At 39.4% G+C, this 26,750-nt stretch overlaps 1 protein-coding gene and 2 long non-coding RNA genes across 8 annotated transcripts in view; 1 reads left to right on the forward strand and 2 right to left on the reverse strand.

The window, feature by feature from the left end:
- Positions 1 to 8,911, reverse strand: part of MYOT (myotilin) — a 62,238-nt gene extending 53,327 nt beyond the window's left edge. For 2 of the 4 annotated variants that reach the window (XM_058166712.1, XM_058166711.1), the window contains exon 1: positions 4,103 to 4,144. In XM_058166712.1, the coding sequence (XP_058022695.1) occupies positions 4,103 to 4,129 (27 nt within the window). In that variant the 5' untranslated portion in view covers positions 4,130 to 4,144. Of the gene's footprint in view, positions 1 to 2,623; positions 2,651 to 4,102; positions 4,145 to 8,746 lie in introns of those variants that run through there. The other 2 variants (XM_058166715.1, XM_058166713.1) reach the window with 2 other exon arrangements.
- On the forward strand, positions 235 to 7,432 carry LOC131189986 (uncharacterized). 3 transcript variants are annotated; one of them, XR_009153186.1, is made up of 5 exons: positions 235 to 1,113; positions 1,476 to 1,588; positions 2,797 to 2,877; positions 4,134 to 5,572; positions 6,506 to 7,432. It is a non-coding gene; the product is annotated as an uncharacterized LOC131189986 (long non-coding RNA). The 3 variants fall into 3 exon arrangements; XR_009153187.1 differs by having other exon boundaries at positions 4,134 to 4,424; positions 5,439 to 7,432; XR_009153185.1 differs by having other exon boundaries at positions 240 to 1,113; positions 4,134 to 7,432.
- A 7,877-nt stretch (positions 8,912 to 16,788) lies between the features above and the next one.
- On the reverse strand, positions 16,789 to 26,491 carry LOC131189987 (uncharacterized). Its single transcript, XR_009153188.1, has 3 exons — positions 26,276 to 26,491; positions 24,999 to 25,559; positions 16,789 to 19,573 (listed from the first exon to the last, which is right to left on the reverse strand). It is a non-coding gene; the product is annotated as an uncharacterized LOC131189987 (long non-coding RNA).
- Positions 26,492 to 26,750: the final 259 nt, after the last annotated feature.

Below are 26,750 nucleotides of genomic sequence, written 5' to 3' on the forward strand. Positions count from 1 at the left end.
AAGCTTAAAACAGTGAAACATCCTTCATAGCCAAGGAAATAACAGGGGATTTTACAACCAACATTTCTTCAAAATGAAGAAACTCAGCAAGTTGTTCAGATATGGCTAATTGCTACAAGGTGTTTTCAGTGGAGTTAAATTCCAAATTCCATGTTTGAGGCTCATTGGTCATTGCTATAATGTCCCTCGTGTTTTCTTCATTTGATAAGATTAAGTCATGAGTACGCAAAAAAATGCAAGAAAAAGATAGGTATTATTCTTTTTCAATTCTTTTTCTATCTGTTTCAAAGAACACATTTGGGAACAAATAGGAAGTTGCCTTTAACCCAGAGCTGTGGAAACCTTAAGTATTCCAGCAGCCCCAGTATGGCTCTTACTAAGGGACCTTGGAAATGAAAGTTCAGCCATAGTTGGAGGACTTCAGATTCCACATCTTTGACCAGTGTATGAAAAGAGAGTCACACAGATGCTTCTAGAATATAGTCCTCTCCCCGCAAAAAGGTTGACCTGGTAAATAATTGTATACTTTGATAGGATAGATGTTCTCCAAAAAAAGTCTCTTTAATTGTCCTAGCTTCAGACACTGATATCAACATCCCATACCATTTTCTATCCATTTTGCCATTCTAAAATTTAACATCTCAATTTCCATTGACTGTGGAGCTTTCTTGACAGAATATAGAAGTAGTTTCCCATTGCTTTACTTCCCAGTCTTTACAAGTCCTAACCAGGCCTGACCCTGCTTAGCTTTTGAGCCCAAGGTCAGCTATTTGCTATACTATTTTCCATTCTCACTGGATGGGGTAGCATAGCACTAAGGCCAGAGCTAGCAGAACTTTCCCCTGAGGGATGGGTATTATTCTCAGATCATCTACTATTTTTGCCCGACTGGCAATCCATTGACAAATGGGAGGGATGCTTTAGTTTGAAGCAGGATCCTTACCATAGCAGGAATATAGCCTTACAGATAAATATCAACACAATCCATGCCCTCAGACTGGGTTCCAAATGAAATAGGTACCCTACAAACAAATTTGTGCTAGAATCCACTTTGTTTCACAATTGCACGTGACTTAATTCCGGGAGGTGCTTCAAGCAACAGTAAATGAGCACGTATGAGAGACTTTTCTTGTGGGATCAGGGTGGAGAGTTTATAGTACAGAGGAGCAAGGGTATTAGTCTTCTTTTGGATAGTAGCACCTCATTGTTGGTCTTCCTTTGGATAGTGGAGTCTCATGGTAGCATAGCATTAAAGAGAGATGGAAACGTCTCCTGGACCATTCTCTGCTTTACATTTAGTTGGCAAAATGTTCAATTGCTTTTTAAAGTATAATATTATGAGGAATCAGTCTTTTAGCCTTCTCCTGTCTTGCATTACCCACACTGGCTGATGGTCACTCTCCAGGGCTTCTAAATATACATACCATGTTCATTGTGCAGTACACAGGTAAACTGACTATTTTTATCTTCATTAGGGGGCCTAAGACAGATTGGGACCACTGTACCCGAGTTGCATGGGAATTTTAATTCCTTCCCGGGTAAATTTCATAAAAGAAAAGACCTTTCTGCTCTGCACAGATCTTGGCTGGTAAGTCTTTCTTCTGCTTTTCTTTGAATTTTCCTCTTTGAACACAAGGAAGCTATAATACGCCAGAAAGTAAAATAATTCTCTCGGATGAACCTTACATTTTTTTTAACAAAGTGTTACAAATGACAACACATTACCCTGAAACCTTACAGCCTTTGTCAATCCATGTTGGTTGCCAAGGACCTTCAATTTCACCATGTGACCATGGGGATAAGGCCATGTTCATAAGTGCAAGGACCAGTCATAAGTCACTTTTTTCAGTGCAGTTGTAACTTCAAATGGTTGCTAAACAAATGGGAGTACATCAAGGACTACCTGTGTCCTATGGTGCATTCCAAAAGGAAGAATAAAAGCCAAATCAGATGTTACATTACATGTATTTTTTTTAAAAATTTTTTTTGCAAAGCCTAAATAGAGGCTTTAGAACAGGGGTGTCAAACTCTTGTTGTCGTCACGTGACTTATCGAGACTTTCCCCCCCCCTTTACTAAACTGGGCAGGAGCATGGCCAGTGCGTGACACATCTGGTCTGCGGGCCGCGAGTTTGACTGCCCTGCTTTAGAGCCTAGATAGAGATTTTAGAGCAAAGTCCATTTTAATGCCAGAGTTTGTTCCTTGTGCAGTTGCTCTTCTACTGTAATAGGAATAATATAAATTAATGCAGTGGCCAAATGGGAATGCCATGTTAACATATTAAAGTAGCAGGATTTAGATTTGAAGCTCTCAAGGCTGCCCATCCATATCTTAAGATGCCCTCTGAGCATGTGGAGAGAGCATTCCCTCTAATTATAGCTTGCTCCACTTATTTGTTGTGAAGGAATAAGACTTCCATTGCAGCATTACAAGGTATGCCTTCCTGGCAGACTTCAGTTTCTAATTTTAGATATTAAATACACTGTCAACAAGCAAAGCGATAGAAGCTTGCGTTTAGTTGATTGCAATTACTTCTGGAGCATGTTCACATTATTTAAGAGAAGCATTACCCATCTAACGGAACAAAATATACATTATACAAATACTGAGAAACAAAACTGGCCTGTCTTTCCATGTCTGTGAATGCCAGAAGTTTCTATTTTGCTTTGGCAGTAGCCTTGGTATTGTCCTGGTTATGTCCTTGAAAAAAATACCATCCTCTGTACCTAAGGGAGTCTTTTTAGCAAGCTCAGTGTGTTCCACGTAAATCGCAACCTTTACTTGGTGTAATTTTAGACATTAGTGAAGATGACGGAATTAGACTCTGCCAGATGAAGAGAGAGGACCTTTGCAATCCAACACCGGGAATATTATAAGGTACATACCGATCATGCTGTTGATAGAAACAATAATGACGACTACCTGAATAGCTGAGATGTTTCCACAATTATGTTATCTCCAAGATGAGGACAAAAGTAATACAGAGAGTTTTAAGAAAATATTATGGAGGGTCCATGGGGGCTTTGTCAGACATCTCAAAAACAGACAATCTTTTAAAACTGTTAAGCAACCAGCATTTCCCCCAGTAGCGTAGTGTCTGAAAAGGAATTTCTATAACTTCCTGAAAAAGAAGACAGCAGCTTTCAATAGTATTCAGCAGATAGTGCTGAATACTCATTGTTTAATTTCAAAATATTTCACTGGATAGGATAAATTTGGGAAATCACATTGCAACATGTAGCAGTTTTGATGCCTTTTGCAATGAAGGCTGAATATTTATATGAATAGACTGTGTTTAAAAACCTGATACTATAATGTTATAATACAGTTTTATTAAAGTATTCCAAATCATGTTCCTGGATCTGAATGAATACTTAAGGGTATGTTTTTAAAAGTTCTGATTTTGTCTCAGATTGGGTTATATAATCATCATCATCATCATCATCATCCACAATCGTGATATCCGGGGTATTGTGTTCCAAAACTTTATCAGTCTGTATTTGGAAATCCCACAGTAGTTTTGCATACTCATTTTCAATCACTTTTTCAGGCTGGTGGGATCATAAGCCTGAAAAAGTGATTGAAAATGAGCATGGGATTTCCGAATACAGACTGATAAAGTTTTGGAACACAATACCCCGGATATCATGATTGTGGAAAAGAAAAAAGTGTAGATAGTCGACATTGCTATACTTGGTGACAGCAGAATTGATGAGAAACAACTTGAAAAGTCACCAGATATGAAGATTTGAGAATCGAATTGCAGAGACTCTGGCATAAACCAGTGCAGGGAGTTCCAGTGGTAATCGACACACTGGGAGCTGTGCCTAAAGATCTAGGCAAGCACTTAAAAACGATTGGCGCTGACAAGATCACTATTGGTCAGCTGCAGAAGGCCACCTTACTGGGATCTGCTCGCATAATTCGCCGATACATCACACAGTCCTAAACGCTTGGGAAGTGTTTGACTAGTGATCTGTGATACAAAATCCAGCATAGTTATCTCTTTGCTGTATATACTGCCATTTTGTGTAAATAATAATAATAATAATAATAATAATAATAATAATAATAATAATAATAATAATAATACAACAACAACCCTGGGATTCCATGTTCTTTTCCTCATTCAGTCAGAAGCCCAATAGTACCACGTAAATTAGGGCCTCAAGCTTGATCTCTCCCCCTGCAATCAACACCAACTGTAGAGAAAGGAAGAAAACTACTGCATCACCAATCTCCTACTTCTAATCCCTGCAAACAGTACAGAAGAGTTCCATGGCTGATGGCATCAAAGGCCATTGAGAGATCAAGGACAATCAGGACAATTGTACCACCAACACTGCAACTCTTCCAGAGGTCATCAGCAATTGCAATCACTTCCGTCTCTTAACTTGGTTTGAAACCCAGCTGGAAATGTCCAGGTAATGTTTGTCCGCTACAGTCCTCTGAAGCTGCAATCTAAAATTTTCTAGCGCCATCAGCTGGCCAGTGATGGCTTCTTAAAAATGGGGCACATCTCTGCCTCCTTTATTTTCTTTATTTATTTAGCAATCTATATGGCTACCCATTTCACCAAAGCAAATTTTTTAGGGGAGGACAACTCTCTTACACATAATTGCATTCATCACCATATAGACCTACCAGTCCTTGTCCAGCCAGAGGGAGATAGTTTTAAAGGACTGGAACCTGTCCCACTTCCTCCCCTCACAATCATATGAATTATAATTGAATAGTAGGGTAGGAACACAATTAGAAGACATCTACCTCGCTACCAAATATTTATATCTAGATCTGATACAAACCAACAAAGGGATTCCCAAAGGTTTTTTTTTTTCAAGAGGCAACTGGACTTTCTGGTTTTTCTTTGAAGACAATTCAATTTTCATCCAAGAAGCTTTTGAAGAGCTGAAGAAGCTTCTTGGATGAGAAGCATAACATCTTCAAAGAAAAACAAAGTCCAGTTGCCTGTTGAAAAAAACACTTTTGGGACAACCATGACCTGGATGATTGAGAATCTCCATAAACTTTCAACAAAGGAATTCTTAACCTGAAACCACCAGAGCTAATTTTGTTTCAAATGTCCATCAACTTTTCAGCTCTCAGATGTCCAGAAACAATCCAAGAAACTCTTTTATGTATTCTAGACTGCAACAAAACCCATCCTCACGTAACGTAAAAGAGGATAAAAAAGCTCAGTGTACTAGCAGTGCAGCTTTTTATTATATTGTTATGAAAATAAATGGAAAAAGAATGCAAGAAAAGAAAACAGAGGATAGGAAAAACTCACAATGTTGTATGTGTACATATCCAACATATAGTGCTTTTTAAATATCCTTATTGACATTAAAAATTATTATATTAAAAATATAAATGTTTTAATGATGGCACAGTGGTTAGAATACAGTATTGCAGCTAATTCTACTGACTGCCAGCAGTTCGATTCTGACCGGCTCAAGGTTGACTCAGCCTTCCATCCTTCCGAGGTCAGTAAAATGAGGACCCAGATTCTTGTGGGCAATATGCTGGTTCTCTAAACTGCATGGAGAGGGCTGTCAAGCACTATGAAGTGGTATGTAAGTCTAAGTGCTACTGCTATTCCTATTATTTACTGTGGGCCTCATAACATGCCCAGATCTGTATTCTCCTGCCACTTTTTGTGACATCCTGTGCTTACTGGTTACATGCATGAGTATTTGGGAGAGGGTAGTCCTTTGCTATCTGACATATAGTCCTACAATTTTTGATGCAAGTGTTAGAGCAAAGTCCACAGTTCATAGGCCAAACGTAATTACAGAGAGAGAGAGAGGGAAAGAATTTGTAAAGTAATGATTTGGGACAGAGAAGAGGGTTAGGATAACAAATAATATATACAGGTAGTCCTCAATTTGAGCCCAAAGTCTCTGTTAAGCAACAGAGTTGTCAAGTGAGCTTTGCTTCATTTTACAATCTTTGTTATCACAGTTGTTAAGTGAATAACTGCCATTGTTAAGTTAGTAACGTGGTTGTTAAGTGACTGATAGATGCATGCTGGAGGTGAGCTAGGGCAACACTCGCGTGCCTACAGATATGGAGCCATAGGTTCACCATCATGGTTCTAGTCTAACCCTGCTCAAGCAGGAAAGCCTATACCATTTCAGACAAGTGGTTGAAACAAATAAATAAATAAAATCTCTTCTTAAAAACCAGTGTTGGGGCAACCACAATTTCTGGTGGCAAGTCATTCTACTGATTAATTGCTCTCACTGACAGGAAATTTCTCCTTAGTTAGAGGTTGGTTCTGTCCTTGATTAGTTTCCATCGATTGCTTCTTGTCCTGCCTATGGGCGCTTTGGAGAATAGATTACCCCCTCTTCTTTGTGGCAGCTCCTCAAATATTGGAACGTTGCAATCATGTCTCCCCTAGTCCTTCTTTTATTAAATGAGACATACCCAATTCCTGCAACTGTTTTTCATACGTTTTAGCCTTCAATCCCCTAATCAACTTTGTTGTTCTTCTTTGCAGTCTTTCTAGAGCCTCAACATCTTTCTTGTATTGTGGTGACAGAATCTTTTGTCGCTGATACTTGCTGGACACAAAACTGAAATGAACTAGAGTAATATTCTACAACATGGGGAGGTAGGCATTTAACATTTGGAGCGTAAGTCCATTTCCGAGTTGTAAACATTTTACTTCCACAATAAATAAATCATCTTGGGATAGGAGATATCTAATTATCTGATATCTGATCTACCACCCTTCAGCATGTGCTTGGCCACTGCTTGATTCAGAATACTGGTCTAATCCAAGCCAGGTTCTGCAGGACTCTCTTTATGCTCTTGTAACCTGAAAATCACAGTTCTCAGTTCCATATCCTGGCTCAAACCCGAATAGCCCTATTGACAGGCTCCACTTTCCATTTTACAATAATTTGTCACACTTAGCTTGGTAGTCCAATGCCTATGACAGTTATGTGGGTCAAACTTCAACCCTTACACTGCAAACATTTGAGACAAAATTCAATTTAGATGCAAGCTATAAAGGGCTTCCAGATGGTATATCAGGTTCCATGGCTTGCAGAGGAAATTAGAAAACCAGAATTGTTTCTTTCTGCAGAAGATAACTAATATGTTCCACATAACTCACATTTGCTAAACTGGCATAAGCAGCACCTGCTCAGCTTCTGAGAAGCTGCCGAGAGTGGATTTTACACACAGCACATTGCAGTAATGTTATCTTCCACTTCAGAGAACTACGAAAAAAGGCTGAACACGAAGGAAACTCTTGCAAGCCATCCCATCAGCTGCTGATGGGCAACCACTTTTGATATTTTTCTGTTCTAGAAAATTTCACACACTTCTCCTGTTCTGAGTTTAATCCAAGATTCCTTTGTGAATATATTACTTACTTTGCAGCAGTCCTTATATTAGTATTGGAAAATGGCTTAATAATCAAAAAACATCTTGTTACGTAGTGGCACCCTGCTGAATGAAATCTCATTTGATATGTGAATGTATAAAACTTTTCAAAAAAATAATCTCTACATATTACTGACTTGAAAAACAAAAAAACAAAAAAAACATAACAAAAACTATTCTAGCCAGGTGAACATTCAGATGGATTAAAAGGCTCCTACTTTTGTCAAATAGGGACAATGTTAATGTACATGCCTTAAAGGGAAACTTAATTGAAATCCACACCAGGTGGAATTAATAGCGATTTCCCATTGCAAGTAAATATTAGATAAAATCTCCTAAAACTATAAAGCGTTGCTCTCGTTTTACCCTCTGAAAGTACAAAACAAGATAATGGAATATCTCATTTTCCCCCCATCCTGCTTCCCTTCCTACAGAAATGTTAAACTACAATTCCTATCACTCCAACCAGCACTCACTGGAAATGATGGATATTGTAACTCATCCTTTCAGAGGGGAAGCTAAGAATAGAACCTGTGACTGCAATCATAAAAGTGCCAATCCGGCTGTTGTGTAACTAGATTTATCCTCCCAGCCACTTTGGAGTTATTAAACCTGGCACTGTAGGTTAACAAACAACCCTGACCCAAAAGTCTCTTTTGCAAGGCCAGATAGTTTGAAAAGTAAAACCATTCTGTCGTCAGATACGCTAATTCCTTCTGGGGTGCTTTATTTTTTTAAAAAAAGTTACCTTTCTCATAAGAGCAGCCCATTTATATATGGCCTTTGGCCACATCGTATCTTTTGAGGATTCTTCTGAGAAATTGCGACATGCCTCAAAATGTGTTGCAAACACATCGAAAAAGAATGAGGCATTTTGATAGCAAGGGGATGTGGATTTCTGGGATTAACGGAATAGCAGAGGCCTTCTCCGTCTCTACCAAACAAACTCCCTTTCTATGCTGGAAAGCTCAGGCCACGGAGCCCTGTCTGTCTGGGAAATATAGCAGAATCTATCCTTGGAAATCTGATCTGATTAATTTCTAATTTTACCTACGTGTGTAGCATTTAATATAGAAGCAGCTGATGGAGTATAAATCGACTGGCCTGTCAAGCAGTTCAAGTGCAGCGCTAAAGCAGATGTCTTTCTTTCAACACACACAAGCGTTCAGACAGGCTGCAATGGCGCTTGAGCAGACAAACAAGAGCCACACAATCGTCTCTGCATGAAGCAAGAAAGGTGGCCAGCACCTCGAAAACCCTAGAATGAATGCTAGGGTGTAAACTGAAATCACCCGTACATGATCGATCTTACTTAGCACAACGGAAACATTCCATGCCGTTTACCTACCTGTTCGTTTTATAAGCAGTTAAAAAAAAAATCCAACAAAATCTATTCAAAGACTTTTGCTGTGCCACTGTGAGTATCCCTGGTGAAACTCATCTATCTGCTTGAAAAAGGCGGTTTATAAATCTCACCCTACAAGCTTTCAAATCTTCTGTGCTGAGGTTAAGCTCTTGGTAGACCCTTGAGCTTCTGGGTGTCACGCTAATCACTTAAGGATAAATTGAGGAAGTGACCTCAAGGTCTGCTCAGATTTCGGCTTTTTTGTCAGCTGACTCAAGATTATGAGACAAAACAGCAAGGCCTGGGCTGTTATTGCCAAACCATGACTGTGGAGCCATTTCCTATGAAATTCTATATGACGTGGTCTCTAATCAAGATGGATCACACGGTGGGTAGTAGGTTCTAGTCTGAATAGATGATTTGTGCAGAGAGGAGAATGTGTGTGACTTAGCTTGAGCAGCTACCCTCTGAGACAGTTGTAGGAGAGAAGGGTGGGAATGATGATTGATGTAAAGTTGGTAGGGATCCATCCCACAGATGGGGAAAGACTGCTTCTTGACACAGCACATAGTTATCTATAAATAAACAACGGAACTCACAACCACAAGCTGTGTAATGGTCACCACCCTGATGGTTTTAAAAGAGAATTATAAAAATCCAAGGAGTTCAATGATCAAACCCTACTTGTCCTCATAAGTCTCCGCTATTCATATATATTGACTTCCAATTGCTAAAGCAAAATGGCGTTGCTCTTACGTCTTACCAGTTGTGTTCTCATTAGTTGTAGAAGGAACAAAATGCTGGACTAGATGTGTTTTTAGTCTGGCCCAGCCTGGCTGTTCCTAGGATAGGTCTGATATCTTGACCTGAAGAATTGCTGAGATTGCTGTCAAAACGTAAGTGGAAAGTGAATAGCATCCACAGTGCCTTCAGTGATATTAGAAGGAAAGCAAATTCTTTCAACTTGCCATTAATGTCAAAATAAATTTCACTGATCTAATGATCCTCTCTTACTAAGGCTCATTTAGCATCATTCTTTGCCATCTGTAGCCTTTATATGGCTCTTCTGAACCCACACAGTAGTCTTAGTCATCATTACAGTCCATCCCAAAGGATTTAAAAGTAATTCTTTTTCTGGACAGACAGTATATCTTCCATCCAGAACTGACTCCCAAGACAACTCTTTTCAAAAAGTAAACATTTCCGGCATTTTCTTTGAGAACACAAATCTAATAAGGTTTCTGAACTTTAAAAATCATTAATCCATGTGCAAAATGTCTTTGATAAGTTTCATTCATTTTCATTACTGGTTGTTTTCCCTCTACCACTTTCCTACATTAATTTCTCCTGATTGAATAATTTCTGCTCAGTCTCACTCAGAGGTGGGTTTCAGCAGGTTCTCACCAGTTCTGGAGAATCGGTAGTGGAAATTTTGAGTAGTTTGGAGAACTGGTAGCGGAAATTTTGTGTAGTTCGGAGAGCTGGTAAATGCCACCTCTGACTGGCCCCGGCCCCTTCTATTCTCTGCTTCCCGAGTCCCAGCTGATCGGGAGAAAATGGGGATTTTGCAGTAACCTTCTCCTGGAGTGGGGAGGAAATGGAGATTTTACAGTATTCTTCCCTGCTATGCCCACCAAGCCACACCCACAGAACCAGTAATAAAATTCTTTGAAACCCACCACTGATTTCACTCCTAGCCCATCCTAGAACAGATCCTTTTGTCCTACAAACTTCAGCCCATGACTTCCTAAATTATCCTGGCAGGCTAAATTACTGTATTTTTCAGGCTATAAGACGCTCCAGACTATAAGATGCATCTAGCTTTTGGGGAGGAAAACAAGAAAAAAAAATCTGCCTCTGCCTCTGCCTCTCAGCATCTATCTGGTATTCATCTGGCCCGTTTGCTGTGGCCCATTTGCTGCCACCTGTTTGCCATCACCCGTTCACCACCACTCGTTTTCCATGGCCTGTTCACCGCCACTGCCATTCGCCATGGCCCGTTTGCTGTGGCCCGTTTGCTGCTGTCACGGCCCATTCTAGAACAGCTGATCAGCGCCGCACCAACCTCCCTCCCACCACTGCAATATTCACTGTATAAGATGCACAGACTTTTCCACCCACTTTTTTGGGGGGGTGGGGGTGGGGGTAAGTACGTCTTATATTCCAAAAAATACAGAACATGCTTTCCAGCCAGTGTGCATATCACCAGGAATTTACTCTCCACATTTGTCTATGCTGACATGATCCATACATGTCAAAGGTGAGTTGCAGCTGCTTTTTGCTGGAGAGTGGGGGGCCCCCCCTCACCATTAGACTATTCTCTTGAATATTTTTTATGCCTGAATGAAGAGCCTAGAAGAATATACAGGCCATTGAAAATTCTTCCTCCTTCCTGGGCAGGAACTGCAGACAAGATTCATCCAGCTCCTGTGGCAAAATTGTCTGGGGCAAGGAATTTCAATGATTATTCACCTCCTGGCATCATAATTACATGGTGAACTTTTGACATTGACATGAATGTGAGGATGGCTAGAAAAAAAGAACTATTTAAACCATCCCAAACTTTTCACAGGGTAGGAGAAAAAAAGCAGCTGCTCTTCAGTCTGGATATATGAGACTCTCTTTTGCCTTTTCCTCATCTTGATTTCCTTAGGGTTTTTTTTTTCTTCTGAAATGACTTTATTTTTTGATCAACAACACTACATGAAAATATAGCCCTTCTACAGGAACAATGATTAATTTTAAAAAATTAGAAACTTAAAAAAAGATACATCTCCAAAGGTTGAAGGTATTTCTTTTGGAAGATCTTCAGACTGACGTTTTAGACCAGGGGTGTCACACTGGTGGCCCAGAGGCTGGATATGTCATGCGCAGGCTACGCGCACCCCAGCTCCACGTAGGGAAAAAACGGTGCAATACGTCACATGTCGGCAGTGTGATGCCACGAGTTTGACACCTGTGTTTTAGTCATATTTATGTGTACATGTAAGAACTCTTCAATTTTTTGTTGAGGCCAAAAGGCACAATAACTAAAAATAGGCTTGGTCATCATAAACCAAAATAGTGTTAAAACCAGAAATTTGTTTGTTTAATTTACTTAATTTATATACCACCAGTTTCCAGATTATTATTATTATTATTATTATTATTATTATTATTATTATTATTATTATTATTATTATTATTATTATTATTATTATTATTATTATTATTATTATTAGATTTTTATACCGCCCTTCTCCCGAAGGACTCAGGGCGGTGTACAGGCAACAATAAAATACAGACACTACAGTATACAAGTTAAAATGCAAGTTAAAAAACTTATTATAATTAGCCTAGAACTTTAAAATGGAATCATGGCAGTGTATGATAAACCAAAATAAAAAAACAGTAACATAGAATGTTACATCTGAAATTTTATCAGAAAGATGTCTCACCAGCTTCCTTTTATATGTATTTGGTGACTTCCATGTTTTGAAATATGATCGGAATCTGATTGTCCCCAAAAATCTATTCATTAGTTGGCACAATTTGAGGCTCTATTAGTCTTTGGGAATCTTTTCTATTTTATGTTCCAAAAAACAAATGAATGATCACCAAAACTACAAAAAGATTCTGGATGAGGGTACATCCAAGTTTTAACAATGAGTTTAGTCTAGAAAACACATTAAAATCTGGATCTTATTTTAATTTACATTGAATAGGCTGAGCAACATACAGTGAAATCCGTTCACTGTAACAATGGTATAATAACCCAAGATAGAATAAATTTTACAATCATTTATCCAAAATGTTCTCTTTTTCATTAATCTGATAATAGCATATGTAATAGCATCCTTGACTTATGACCACATTGACCCCAACATTTTTGCTGCTAAACAAGACAATTATTAAGTTAATTTCCCCCATTTTATGACTTTTCTTGCCACGTTTGTTAAGTGAATCACTGCAGTTGTTAAATTAGTAACACGGTTGTTAAGTGAATCTGGTTCCCCATTGATTTTGCTTGTCAGAAGTGAATATATATTTGATCAAGGAACTATGGGGATGCTGCAACCGTTTTACGTGTGAAAAATAGTCAAAAATGGCCACAAATAACTTTTTTAAGTGCTATTGTAACTTTGAACGGTTGCTAAACAGTCCAAACAAATAATAAAACAAACAAACAAACAAACAAACAAAAATAAATAAATAAATAAACAAATAGTCAAGGACTACTTTTAATTCCCTTTCCCATGCACTTTTCCCATGCTTTAACTAGAAACTTCAGTGTTGTTTTATTCCCCTTAAACTAGCAATTTTCACATAATTTTGCTATAGATAGTCCTTGATTTATGACTATAATTGAGCCTGTTACAGTTGTAAAATGAGGCACTCACTTCACCGGAAGTACTTTTCTGGCCATTTTCGCAGTGGTCATTGAATGTCATTTATAGTGCAGACATTTAAGTGAATGCTAAGTGAATGCCATGATTTTTAAGTGAACCCCTTCATTTGAATGGATATTTTTTTCCCTGGGATCCAGGAAAAAAATTATAAACCACAGTCTTAGGACTATGAAATGCCACAAACAATTATAAAGCTGACCTACCTGGCATGGAGTCACATGACCATGAGGGGGGTGGATTTTGTGTGATCATTTACAAATGGCCTTTCTGTGGGTGTCATGATTTGAACAATTGTAAAATGACCAGTTATGTGAGGACTACCTCTAGACTGGTCAGTCTACTAAAAAGTATAGTAAAAGTTTGCTTTTGAGCTTCAGCTCTTTTTTCCATTATGATTTCTAAAGGAAAAGTACTAGATTAATAACTAAAACATAAAACTGATAACTAAAATGTAAAACTATAGCCCAAGACAATAGCAATGAAGATGTTGGAAGTGATACACAGACTGTGTGTGATTGAATTTATTGGTATATAACAGCAGCTTCATATGCTGGAGAATTCTTTGATTCTCATGAGTACAACAGTTAATGTATGATAGACACTTCAGTGGAAACCCTAAGTGGTCCCATGAGTGCAATTTCATAACACAACTGGTCTAAATGTTATATACTAACACTTTTATTTCAAGAAGTCCTTCCCCTCACTGACTGATCTGACAGGCAAGTTTTCTGGCAGTCTCTCAACTTAGGATCTGTTTTATATCTGTTCCCAGGCTATACTAAGATTCAAACTTTTTCATCTATCTGATGCATTTCCTGTTGTCATTTAAAGTAATGTCAACTAATGATGTGCCCAAATACCTGCTGCTAATTTGAGAAATGTCAGCACATGCCTGAATTCTTGCTAATCCACTGTAACTCTGCAGGGAGAGTCTCCTATACCAGAGGTCTCCAACCTTGGCAACTTTCAGCCTGGTGGACTTCAACTCCCAGAATCCCCCAGCCAGCAAAGCTGGCTGGGGTATTCTGGGAGTTGAAGTCCGCCAGGCTGAAAGTTGCCAAGGTTGGAGACCTCTGTCCTATACTGTTAAAACCAGTGAGTAATTTTTTTTAAAGTTTCCAGCCAGATTACCATATTTGCAAAATATATTGGATGAAAAAAATACAGACCCTTTTAAAAATTCATACTTTCTCATAGCTGGTATGTTGTCCTATTGTTGTCTGTTTGGTATGGTTTCAGGAATAGAATAGAATAGAATAGAATAGAATAAAATAGGAGTTGGAAGGGACCTTGGAGGTCTTCTAGTCCAAACCAGAGGTGGGTTTCAGCAGGTTCTGACCAGTTCTGGAGAACTGGTAACGGAAATTTTGAGTAGTTGGGAGAACTGGTAAATACCACCTCTGACTGGCTCCGTCCCCATCTATTCTCTGCCTCCCAAGTCCCAGCTGATCAGGAGGAAATGGGGATTTTGCAGTAACCTTCCCCTGGAGTGGGGTGGGAATGGAGATTTTACAGTATCTTTCCCCTGCCTTGCCCACCAAGCCATGCCCACAGAACCGGTAGTAAAAAAATTGGAAACACACCACTGGTCCAAACCCCTACTTAGGCAGGAAATCCTATGCCATTTCAGACAAATAATTATCCAATCTCTTCTTAAAAACTTTTCAAAAACTTAAAATGTTGTCTTGGTATAGCATACTGATATAGAATAATATTTTAATTTATTTTTCATTTAGTATAGACTAATATTTTATTACATTTTATATTTTATTTCTTTTAAGTAACTTATATGGAGTACAATGGCTTAGTGGTTAAAGATGCTGAGCTTGTCAGCTGGAAAGCTTGCAGCCCAGGTTCGAGTCTCAAGTGCCATGCAATGGGGTAAGTTCCTGTCCCAACTCCTACTCACCTAGCAGTTCAAAAGCATGCAAATGCAAGTAGATAAATAGGTATCACTTCAATGGGAAGGTAAGAGCGTTCCATACACCTCGGCAGATAGTCATACTGGCCACATGATCATGGACGTGTCTTCAGAAAATGTTGGCTAGCTCCCTTGGCTAAGCAATTTTGTATATCTATTGCTAATATTATGTTTATTTCTTTGTTTTCATCTATTCATCCCATCAGGACTGGCAGGAGGGGCATGTTACAGATCCCTTCTATAAAAGAATGTGGTGTGACCCAGGAAGAGAACCTACATAGTCATGTATTCATGTGACAGCAATGTCACTTGTGCAGTTAAATGGTTAAAAATGCCTCAATCATCTTGCTTTGTATAAATGTCCTTTGACTAACCCCTGGAAATTTTATTATGCAGCAAGAAGAAAATCTCTGTAATTAAGGTAGAATGCAGGAGCATCCATAGTATGTGTGTGTTTGTGTGTGTACACACGCATGGGTGTGCAAACAGACAAGATGGTGGATGTGACCCTGCTTTCCAAAATCTGCTCTAGTTTGAATGCATATAAGATTGGTGTTTGGGTGAAGAGTTGGGCTTTGACTGTAATGTCACATCCAACATCTTGACAACTTTGAGCCTGTTAGCAAAGTATCTATTTAGTATTACATCTTATATAAAAGATATCTAAAACAAAATCTCTGTTGTGTGCAAACTGATATAAGTATGTCCATAAAAGCAATGTTTGGTATCTATCCCTAGAAAGGCAAACAATATTTTTTATCTTTTTAATTGAGAGGAAATGAATGAACTAAGAATACCTATATTAGCATGAGTCCTTTTTTCCTGAGGGGTGAAGATGAATCTTATCCAGGTCTACATTATTATAAAATAGTGCTAAATATAGGCCTGCTTGTATCCCAGGACAAAACATTAAATATATGTTTAAATTTTACCATTAAAATCACAGAGATTACTACCTTACTTTGATATAATTTGATATAATTGATATAAAGCGCTCTTGAGAGCTTTAAAAGCTCAAGACCCATTGACCCAGATGATGTCACACCTTTTTGCTTTTAAGAAGAAAAATGCCTAGAACTGACTTGCACTTGTTGTCTCCTGTCACTGTGTGGTAATCACTGGAGAGGAAAAAATGCTGTTCCATTCCTTGCACCTGGTTTGGATTATTCCACCAGACTTCCCTTTAGCCCTATTTTGTGATATAACATCTCTACTCCCAGGTATTTATTGCACTGAAATCTCTTGCAATTTTTATCCTGGACAACAGAACAAAACTTTCTGGATGCCTAACAGTTTCGGAAGAGTCTTCTTTCAGTTAGTTTTCCTGAAATTATTTCTAATAAGTTTTTATTTCTCCTTTGTGATGACTATTAATATTTGTTAATGGATCTACTCTGATTTTCTTCAGGAAGAGTCATAATGTTGTTGTTATAAAGACACGATTCTCTGTTTTTCTGGAGGGTCTTTACTTGATTGCTCCCAAATAAACTCCTTACTTTACATTATTGTAAGATTGGTCTTTATTTTTCTACCTGAACTTTCAATGGAGCATGTCCAAGGCTGACTTTCCACAAGCAGAAGTATTTCTTCTGTTCACTGTATGTTCTATAAATAAGTTGCAAAAAGTTAGGAGACTCAAACAAATACATTAGGAAATAAGCGGAGAGCAAAGGAAGGGCCCACAGAATAAGGAGAAAAACACTTTATGTAACTTTGAATGGAGTTTTAGCTATTGCATTGGACTTAGCAAAGGAAAAAAGGCAGGAAGCTGAGGTACCGAGAACAGGAGAGAATAACAACAACAACAACAATAATAAAAATAGATTAAATCAAGCATTGGTTGATCAGTGATCTGTATGATGGAGAGTTTTCTATTCACTTTAACAGCAAGCGAAATGAGCCATATCTGCATTGCCTAATCCTTCCAAAAAATTGGAAGTGGACCTGCCCAATTTTCCCATGCAATTATCTCATCTTGAAATGCTAAGAATACAATCAGCCAAATGTAACTCTTTCTTCATCTGATTATCAGGAGCCTGTGGAAGGCATTGTCCAAACAGCGCTGTTTCCAAATTCTTGCCAGTCTGAAGCAACAAGTTATCTCCATAACTTTTCCATGTGAATCCCCACTCTCTGCACATTATGTTTTCATTATGTGCTGTGTATTATTCTTGTGGGTAGCACCTCCACGCCCCAAACCCAGAATATTTTTTAATGCAGTGGAAGTATCTAGCTGCCTAGCTGCCATTCTTCCCATATTAAAAATCTTGACAACTGTGAAGGTAGAGTGCTATCATCTCATCAACTCTGCAGCTAGGTGCTTTCCTTTAATTCTAGAGTTAGAGAAAGTGGTGGTAATGAGGATCAGGGAGATCGAGCAATTGGTTCTGAATAAAATGCCCACTGTTTAGGGTGCAGGTTTGTGTTGTGGTCTGCCAGCAGCCTGCGGAGCTGGCAACGGAGATGGACAGTGATGAGGCTGAGGAAAAAACGAAGGCCAGTCCTGGAAGCTGGGGAAGGCCCGGATGAGGGCTCTGCATTGGAAGCTGGGTGGGGCCAGGGCCATTGGGGAGTGAGGTGCGGACTCCAGAGCCTCCAGAGACTGTGTTCTGTCCCACTCCTCCACTGACGGCTAGGTCGGGGAAGTCCGTATCAAGCGTGCCTCTGCAGCTCTGCCCAAATCCTATCAGAGTTCTCAAGGCAGGCAGGAAACCAGGAACTGACTTCAGCAATCCAAGTTAGACTTTGCCTGACTCAGAGAATTCCAGAAAGCAGATCCTTTATATAGGCCATGGAGTGTGGCTCCATGACTCAGCACTTATCCAGGCCTGTCCCTCCCTTCCTTTTGGTGATGTCGCCTCTCCATTCTCCAGAAGCGTGGGTCTATCCATTGCATCGTTTCGTCTCCAGCTGTTGGTAATCTCAGCTCGTGGCTGGCTTCAGGCGCACATGCTATCGGAGGGAGGTTTGTTTGTTCGGCCTGTCCGGGCATGGTGCCAGGGCTGGGGGCTGGAGGCATGCCAGACATTCTTCAGCACTATCAGCGTCTGGCAGGAGATAAGAGGGGCCCTGCTGCGGCAGGGGGAGCGAGCGAGACACAACAGACTGGCAGTAGTGAGGCAGAGGAACAGGAGGAGCCTGTTCCTAATGCATGCATGAGAAGAGCTGCCAGAAGGCAAGAGCAGCTCAAGCAAAGAGCAACTCGGGAGTAGGGCCATGAGATGATTGGCCCCGCCTGTAAGGCTTAAAAGACCAGCAACGGCATTTAGGCTCTTTGCTGGAAAACAATGTTGATAGCTTTGTCTTGCTGCATTTATTTTGTAGTGGTGTCTTCTGAACTTTTGCCAAGAAAGGCCTTTGGGAGTTTGCCTAATTGGATCAAAGTTGGTGATAGGACTGAGGAATAGTGTTGGGAGGAATTTGCTTTAATTTAGTTGAACTATGCTGAGAATGAAGTAATTCTCAGCTGTTCGAATAAAGTTTGTTTTTACACTGACTGAGTTTCCTACTACCTATTTGGGCCTGGGTCACAACAGTTTGGCATTCATTCCAAGGGTGCTTCCATAAGGCCATCCTTTCTACTCCATTGGAGTGACCAAATCCCCTTTCCTTTTAGGCAAGAGAGAAAAGCCAGAAATCAAAATCTGAAGCAGGTTGGTGGTTTGCTCACTTGCTTCTCCCCTGCCAAATAGTTGAGATTAGCAAAAGGAATACATACATCTGTGCTAAATCTAGCCAAGAAGCTGGTAGAAAATTGAAGCTCAGGAGTCAGAAGGAATGGTGAGGCAGGGGATCCCTGCAATTTTGCCCCCAAAATATGGTATTTTATTTGAAAAAAAAAATGGTGTCCCACTACAGCCGAGCTGGAAAGAAACGGGCTGAGTTCTAAAAGTCAGCCAGTGTTGTGGATCGCAGAGTTCCTACCTTGCTTGTCAACTGACACAAAGTCATTACAAAGAGATAACTTTTTTTTAAAAAAAATCCTTCTTTAAACATTGGAAGTTCCCCCTCTGCTGGGAAATGTCCCCTGGGATTCTAGATGAACTTTCATTTCATTAATCTGAGCTTGGCAAATGTGAATATCTGATAATTCTCGTTTCAGAAAAAAAAACATATGAGAAGCTGAAAAGAAATAGGAATGCTTGAGGAATGCACGGGAATCCCCCATCAGGTAGATTTTCTGCTTAGGTTCCAAAGAGTTTCTGACTCAAGTGAACAACAAACCAATATAGCCTCCTTTAAAAAAAAAAAAAAGTGCTTCTGTTTTTAGGTCTTGCAAAACCTTTCCTGCATGTATGGGATTCCATCCAACAATTTGTGTGTACAAAAATATCTTGTGCTGCTTTCCTCTCAAGGAGCAAGCGTCTTTTAATTTCATGGCTCCAGTCGCCCTCTGCACTTTTCTTGGAACCCAAGTAAATAAAATCTGTCACTTCTTCCCCTTCTCTTTGACATTTTATAGGAGAAATAATCAGCATAAAGGATTGAAAGCCACCACTTGTACCTTTTCTTTCAGAGGACCTGTAAATATAAATAGTACTGTAATGGAAAATTGAAGATTTCAATATTTCACAGGCTTATATTAAAACATAAGACTGTTATTCTTATACTGTAACAGCAGGTGGCAGCAAACGTCTGTCCAGAAATTTAGCACATTGATTTAGTGCCTTGGATATTCCCTGATGGTCAAGTCTGATGTGGGTGTGACACTTCATTAGTTGTGATGGAGGAGGAATGATAGGGGTTACTATTAAAAGAAAGGTAATTGGTTTTATTGAACAACTGTCATAATCATATATTGTGTTAATGTTTTTAAACTATTTTAATATGTTTGATGGGAATCAAACATTTCATTTTATTTATTAATCAAATTTATAATGGCCACCCATATCACAGGAAGTGACTTAACAAGCAATAGAATAGAATAGAATAGAATTTTTATTGGCCAAGTGTGATTGGACACACAAGGAATTTTTCTTGGTGCATATGCTCTCAGTGTACATAAAAGAAAAGATACGTTCATCAAGGTACAACATTTACAACACAATTGATAATCAGTATATCAATATAAATCATAAGGATTGCCAGCAACAAGTTATAGTCATACAGTCATAAGTGGAAAGAGATTGGTGATGGGAACTATGAAACGATTAATAGTAGTGCAGATTCAGTAAATAGTCTGACAGTGTTGAGGAAATTATTTGTTTAGCAGAGTGATGGCCTTCGGGAAAAAACTGTTCTTGTGTCTAGTTGTTCTGGTGTGCAGTGCTCTATAGCGTCGTTTTGAGGGTAGGAGTTGAAACAGTTTATGCCCAGGATGCGAGGGATCTGCAAATATTTTCACGGCCCTCTTCTTGATTCGTGCAGTATACAGGTCCTCAATGGAAGGCAGGTTGGTAGCAATTATTTTTTCTGCAGTTCTAATTATCCTCTGAAGTCTGTGTTTTTCTTGTTGGGTTGCAGAACCGAACCAGACAGTTATAGAGGTGCAAATGACAGACTCAATAATGCCTCTGTAGAATAAGCCACAATATGGCTCAGCAGGTTCTTATGGAGCAGAATCCAGTTCCTTAAAGTTTGTGTTGCAATAAACGTGCTAGTGTTCATCTAACTTAAGATGTAACAAGCTAATGTATCTTAACACCAGTGGTGAAATCCATTTTTTTTACTAATGGTTCTGTGGGCGTGGCTTGGTGGGCGTGGTGTGGCTTGGTGGGCATGGCAGGGGAAGGATACTGCAAAATCTGCATTCCCACCCCACTCCAGGGGAAGGATACTGCAAAATCCCCATTCCCTCCCCACTCTTGGGGGAAGGATATTACAAAATCTCTATTCCCACCCCACTCTGGGGCCAGCCAGAGGTGGTATTTGCCAGTTCTCTGAACTACTTAAAATTTCCGCTAACGGTTCTCTGAACTGCTCAAAATTTCTGCTACCGGTTCTCTGGAACCTGTCAGAACCTGCTGGATTTCACACCTGCTTAACACCCTAGAAATTTTCCTGTTGAGAACAGGAAAGGTTTATCTACTGTTATTTCAGCAGTCTTTAGTCCAGTTCTATTTATCCACTCAGAAATAAACCACTGGATCTGATTAACTTTCTATTCAAACAACTTAATCAGATTCGGTGACTTATTTTAGAATGCTTAAACAAAGTAATCCATTATCATTTTAAACTTGATTAATATTGGTCCTTAAATAAAAAGTGTAAATCCAAAGCTTTCTCTTTCTTTCAGTCTGTCTAGATCAAAAGATGATTTGGATTTGAGATATTGGAAGAACAGAAGGACAAGCTACTTTGGTACTTCCAGGGGTGGGCTGCTGGGGGTTTGCAGGGATTTGGGAGAACCTCTAGCTAAGATTCTGTGCAGTTTGGAGAACCCCTAAATCCCACTCCTGGCTGGCCCCGCCCCACCCCTCCCAGAAGTCTTCATGTGGCCTGTTTTGGATGCAGGTAAGTGCAGGGCGTGTGTGGAGTTTCGGGAGGGCAAAAAACAGGCCTACCAGAGGTCTGGGCCAGAAAGACCTTCAGAGGGCATCCAGAGCCTGGGAAAACCGTTTTGGCCCTCCCGGAGACTCGAGGAAAGCCTCCGAAGCCCAGGGAGGGCAACCCGCGCCCCCCCCCCCGCTGTGGTGCAGGAGGCTGACTAGGCATGCCCACCATAGCCATGCCCACCCAGCAACTGGGCAGAGAACCCCTTGATAAAAATTTTGAAGCCCACCCTTGGGTACTTCTTCTAATAAATATATGTGGTTTTATTGTCCTGGTTATCTGGCATTATTGTAACATACATTACATTGGCATCCTTCAGTCTCAAAAGACTACGGTATCGTGGTCTGGAAAGAGATCCTAAAACAGCATCTAATGTGACTAAAAAGGCCAATTTGAGAGTGGCAATCCCTTCCACAATGAGGGCAGATACGTTCTGTCCCCTGCCCAGCCCCAGGTTTTGCTGGTTCCGGGACTGCCTCTTTGCCTCAGCCTGCCGAACAAATGTCTCTTCGAATTGGAGAAGGCCATGCTGCGTCTTTAGCCTCCAAGCTGAACGATCGGAGGTCAGGGTTTCCCAGTTGTTAATGTCCATTCCCAGGGCCTTTAGATCCCTCTTGCAGATATCCTTATATTGCAGCTGTGGTCTCATTATTATCATAAGCATCACCTTTAAAGGTCTCCATGGCTTCTTCCTGGTTACATCAACCTAGCCCACCAGAGTAGAAAGGCAGGATATGTTGTGGGTCCCATCTATTAAAGAAATATACCTCATGGGACCTAGAAGAAGTCTCCCTTTCTTTGGAACATCATTCACTCAGAAATAAGGTTGGCCCCCTCCTTGCTACTTTTCTGAAAGGCCCTGAAGACATCAACAGGCTTGGGGACTCCGAGATGATTTGGAGCTGATCAAGTGGCTTATGTGGTGATGTTTGTCGCTACCAGAAGGGATGGAGGTTTCTGGGGTTTCTATATTGTTGATTTTTAACTTTGTACGTTGCCTGGAGTCACCATGTGTTATTTGAATAGCCATATAAATCTATTTAATAAATGAATGACTAAATCAATGTGATAGCCAAATGGCCATTTGCAACTATTTTCCAAAACCACATCCCCTCCAACTCCTTTGCTGACCAATCTCGGTCATAAAATTTGCTACAATATCTGAGCTGCTTCCTATTGTTCTAAGCAATTTCTAGGGTTTAAAATGATTCTCAAACCATTTTATTTTTAAGCCAAGTTTGTTATTAAAATGATTTCAGTAAGTTGTGTTAATATTTTTTATTGGGCAAAGTTAGCTGCATCTTAGTAGTTCTGCTGTAATTGATTGATTGGAAAAGCCATCTGGGGATCATAATTGATGCATAAAAGAATTTTATAGTATAACGTTGAGTTGAGCAGCAAGAATTATACAGTCCTTTAAGCATCATATCTAGTGGCCTGATCCAAGTTTGAATAGGCTAAACAGGAATTTCAGATGTTACTTTAGGATTAGCTGTTCACAAACCCTGTGAAGTTTTCCTGGGCTTAAGAAAATACATAACTTATTTTGATCTTCTTATAAACAGTGTAATTGCCTTCCCACCCACCAAAATAAATAAAAAATCATAAGGAAAATTAATGTACTGATATATACTTTTTAAAAATGCTTCTACAAGTAAACCTTCTGCTTAAAAGTGTAACTTCTGTCTAGGGGTTCACTAGCAAAACTCCCTCGTTTCATCAATATTATAAATGCTGTTTGGATTAAAAGACTCCAGGCCCACTCAGGCACTTTTCACTTTGCCATTTAGTACCAAAATAGATGGTGTCCTGCTTTCTATCATGACTGTTTAAAGAAGGCTTGTCACCTTTATTTTAAATTGTTCTGCCATATATATCTTGAATGGCAACCCAGTGTACAGAAATTGTAACTGCAGAAAGACAGAACAGAAGCAGTTAAAAGATTCCAATCCTTTCTTATTACCTTGTTGGCAGTAAATAAACCTGATAGGTATAATAATTCTAGTGTGTTTCTCTAAACTAAGATCCATTGAGTTTCTTAGAACATATTCCCAATATGTATAGAATTGCACCCAAAGACTCATTGGCTGGGTTCACATGTTAAACCATATTGAAGTTCATTAATTTTAGGAAATCATGCTATATGGCTTCATTTTATGGCTTACCAAATAAGGTTAAAGTGAGTAATTGCTGAATTGAACTGGTTTTACATATGCTAAGCCAGGATTTTTTTAACATGGTTTATTAAATGTGGCCTAATAAATATATCACACTAAACTCTAATGCAGGGGTGTCAAACTCCTGGTCCGTTGGCCGGATGCGTCATATGCTGGTCCCGCCCAGTTTAGTGAAGCGGAAAAGTAGTCCCAATACATCCCTGTGACACCGCTGTTTGACACCCCTGCTCTAATGGGTGGCTTCATTAAACACTCAAATAACAACCAAACAGAATTTATTATGGTTTAATAGAATGTATTAATACAGCCATTGGCTTGGAAGAACAACCCCTCCAAGCTCAAGGCAGAATGTTTAAGGTTTTAAACAATCTGAAAGCAAACTTTTGTCCTTAAATTCAGAACAGGAAATTGAGCCTAACTATTACCTAAAATTGTCTTTATTCTTAAGAGGTGTGTGTGTGTGTGTGTGTACTGTATGTATGTATGTATGAAAGGTGATAGGTTCCTCTCCCATGGATGGACTGAAGCAGAGACAAGACAACCTTTTGTCTGCATTACTTTAATTTGTATCCCTGCATTAGCGGGAGGTTGAATTTGATAGCCCCTTTCAACTGTAGGGTTCTGTGATTGCTTCTTGTCCTAGTGACAGCTGTTGGACATTTGAACTAGTGCAGAAGTCTATGGGATCACTTTATAGATCACCAGTCTGCAACATGGGTATTAGTCGTACATCTGGAATTATGTTGTCCTCTCTGATTTTAGGGAATTCAGATGAAGTGCGGTTCAAAACAAATATTATGGAAGAAAGGGGTGGACAATTGACAGGAGAATGATTGACATTTGAATAGGATTGACCTAACTAGAATGTTTCCTGTGATTCCTTTGACAGAAGTACCAACTTTGTCACTTCAATGACATTAAACAGTACTAAAGTGATGTTAGCCATCCCAGATAAACCAGATAAGACACACGGCCAGGTGAGCTGATTCTTCTTTATTATAAGATTACATTCAGGTGTGAAATCCAGCAGGTTCTGATAGGTTCTGGAGAATCGGTAGCGGAAATTTTGAGCAGTTCAGAGAACCGGCAGATACCACCTCTGGCTGACCCCAGAGTGGGGTGGGAATGGAAATTTTGCAGTATCCTTCCCCTGACACACCCACCAAGCAACGCCCACAGAACCAGTAGTAAAAAAATTTGGATTTCACCATTGATTACATTGATACAATCCTGAAAGTCTGAAGGTACAAAACTGCCTGCTGCCACTTTTAACCCACCTGTAGAATTAGGATCTTTCCAAAATCTTCACCTAAGTGTTAATCCATTGGGGAAGCTCCTGGCTCTCTTGTCTGATTGTTTTCTAGGCAGCATCTTTTCTTCTTCTTGTCCTCCAAGATCATCCACATGTTCCATTACATATGTAGAGAATAAAGAATATGGTCCATGAAAAGAAACAAGAATCTAGGCAAAGGCACTGTAACATTTTTAAATCCTGGAAACAAGATAATGTTTGGAAGACCTCTCTGAGTCACTGGAGTATAAGAAGGGGAAGGAGATACACCACAATCCGACTCGCAGGATTCTGTTTTTATAGTCCATCTAAATAAGGATGGTTATACTTTTGTCAAGTTGATTTCCTAACCTGGTCTACTTAATGACATAATGAACCCACCTGATAATTGTTGATATTTATCAGAATGTCCAGAAGACAAAAAGCAGGAAAAAAACACACCCTCTGGAACTGTTCAAGCCAAGAGAGAGACCAATTCCTCCATCAGCAACTATGACAGAACTCATATGCAACCATTTTTATCCTTCTTCAACCTCATTTGGGCTAGCTATTAAAAAGGCAAAGTGAATAAGATGGATTAATTAAATGAATTAATAGATAAATGAATGATAAGTAACAGAACAATAATGATACGTGTAACTACTGAATAATTTTTTAACTTGTAACAATAATTTCGGTATCTTGGTATCCCTGTATTGTTCCTGCAGAACAGACATTGAACGCCTTATTTTATTTTAGAAATAAAAGTTGAATAAAGTTATGATTTAATTCCTGCAAAATAATGGTAAATTTAAAATGCAAACAAAATTTCAAGTCCAGAATATTACTGCAAATCACTTTCATATTTTATTATGAATTTATTTTATCCAGATATCCAGATAATAGTATAAAGTATAGCCTAATGACATTTAATATACTGGGTGGCAGCTGTTTGAGTATAAACTGAATTAGATTAAAAATAGATAATAACTTTCCATGCTTATATGTTTTCAGTTAAAGAATTAAACTGCAATGAAGCTAAGGAAAGGAAATAGTAGCTTAAAAACAATTAAAATTGAAATCAGGATTACAGATAATAAAATAGTAAACACAATATGATGAAAGTGTATTTTAACAGAAGATTGAGAATTCACTTGAAGTAGGAAAGCATGAAATAAAGAGTTTATATGACAACTATATTTTCTTTGCTTTAATCCTAAAATGACTTTCCCATAATCTCAAGAAATGTTGTAACAAGGATATATTTAACTTGTAAATATTTACATCATTTTAGTCTTACAGAACTCAGGGTATTGTAGTTGGGCAGCAAAGATCTGGATTAACACTGGAAGAAAATAAAGAAATTGAGATTTTAATAGATTTTGTGATCACCTTTGTAGACCAGAAATAATAGAACCAGGCACTAATGTCGCTATATAGCAGTGATGGCTAACCTTTTCTGGACCGAGTGCCCAAATCGTGCATGTGCGTGTGTGAATATGCCGGAAACCCCAAAATGCAATGCATGCATGGCCCCCACACATGTGCCCGCCCCTGTGCATGCAGCCCCCATTCCCCCTGCATGTGCCCTTCACGCATGCATATCCGGGCCCCTCCCATGCACCCCCCCCCACATGCACAGCAAAGACCCGAAGACCAGCTGGCCGGTGGGAGGCGCCCGTGTATGCATGGTGGATGTGAACTGGGGTGATGGCTCCTGTGCCATGGGTGAGGGCGCTGCGTGCCACCTCTGGCACTT

This window comes from Ahaetulla prasina, chromosome 2 (genome assembly GCF_028640845.1).
Source record: "Ahaetulla prasina isolate Xishuangbanna chromosome 2, ASM2864084v1, whole genome shotgun sequence".
Lineage (NCBI taxonomy): Eukaryota > Metazoa > Chordata > Lepidosauria > Squamata > Colubridae > Ahaetulla > Ahaetulla prasina.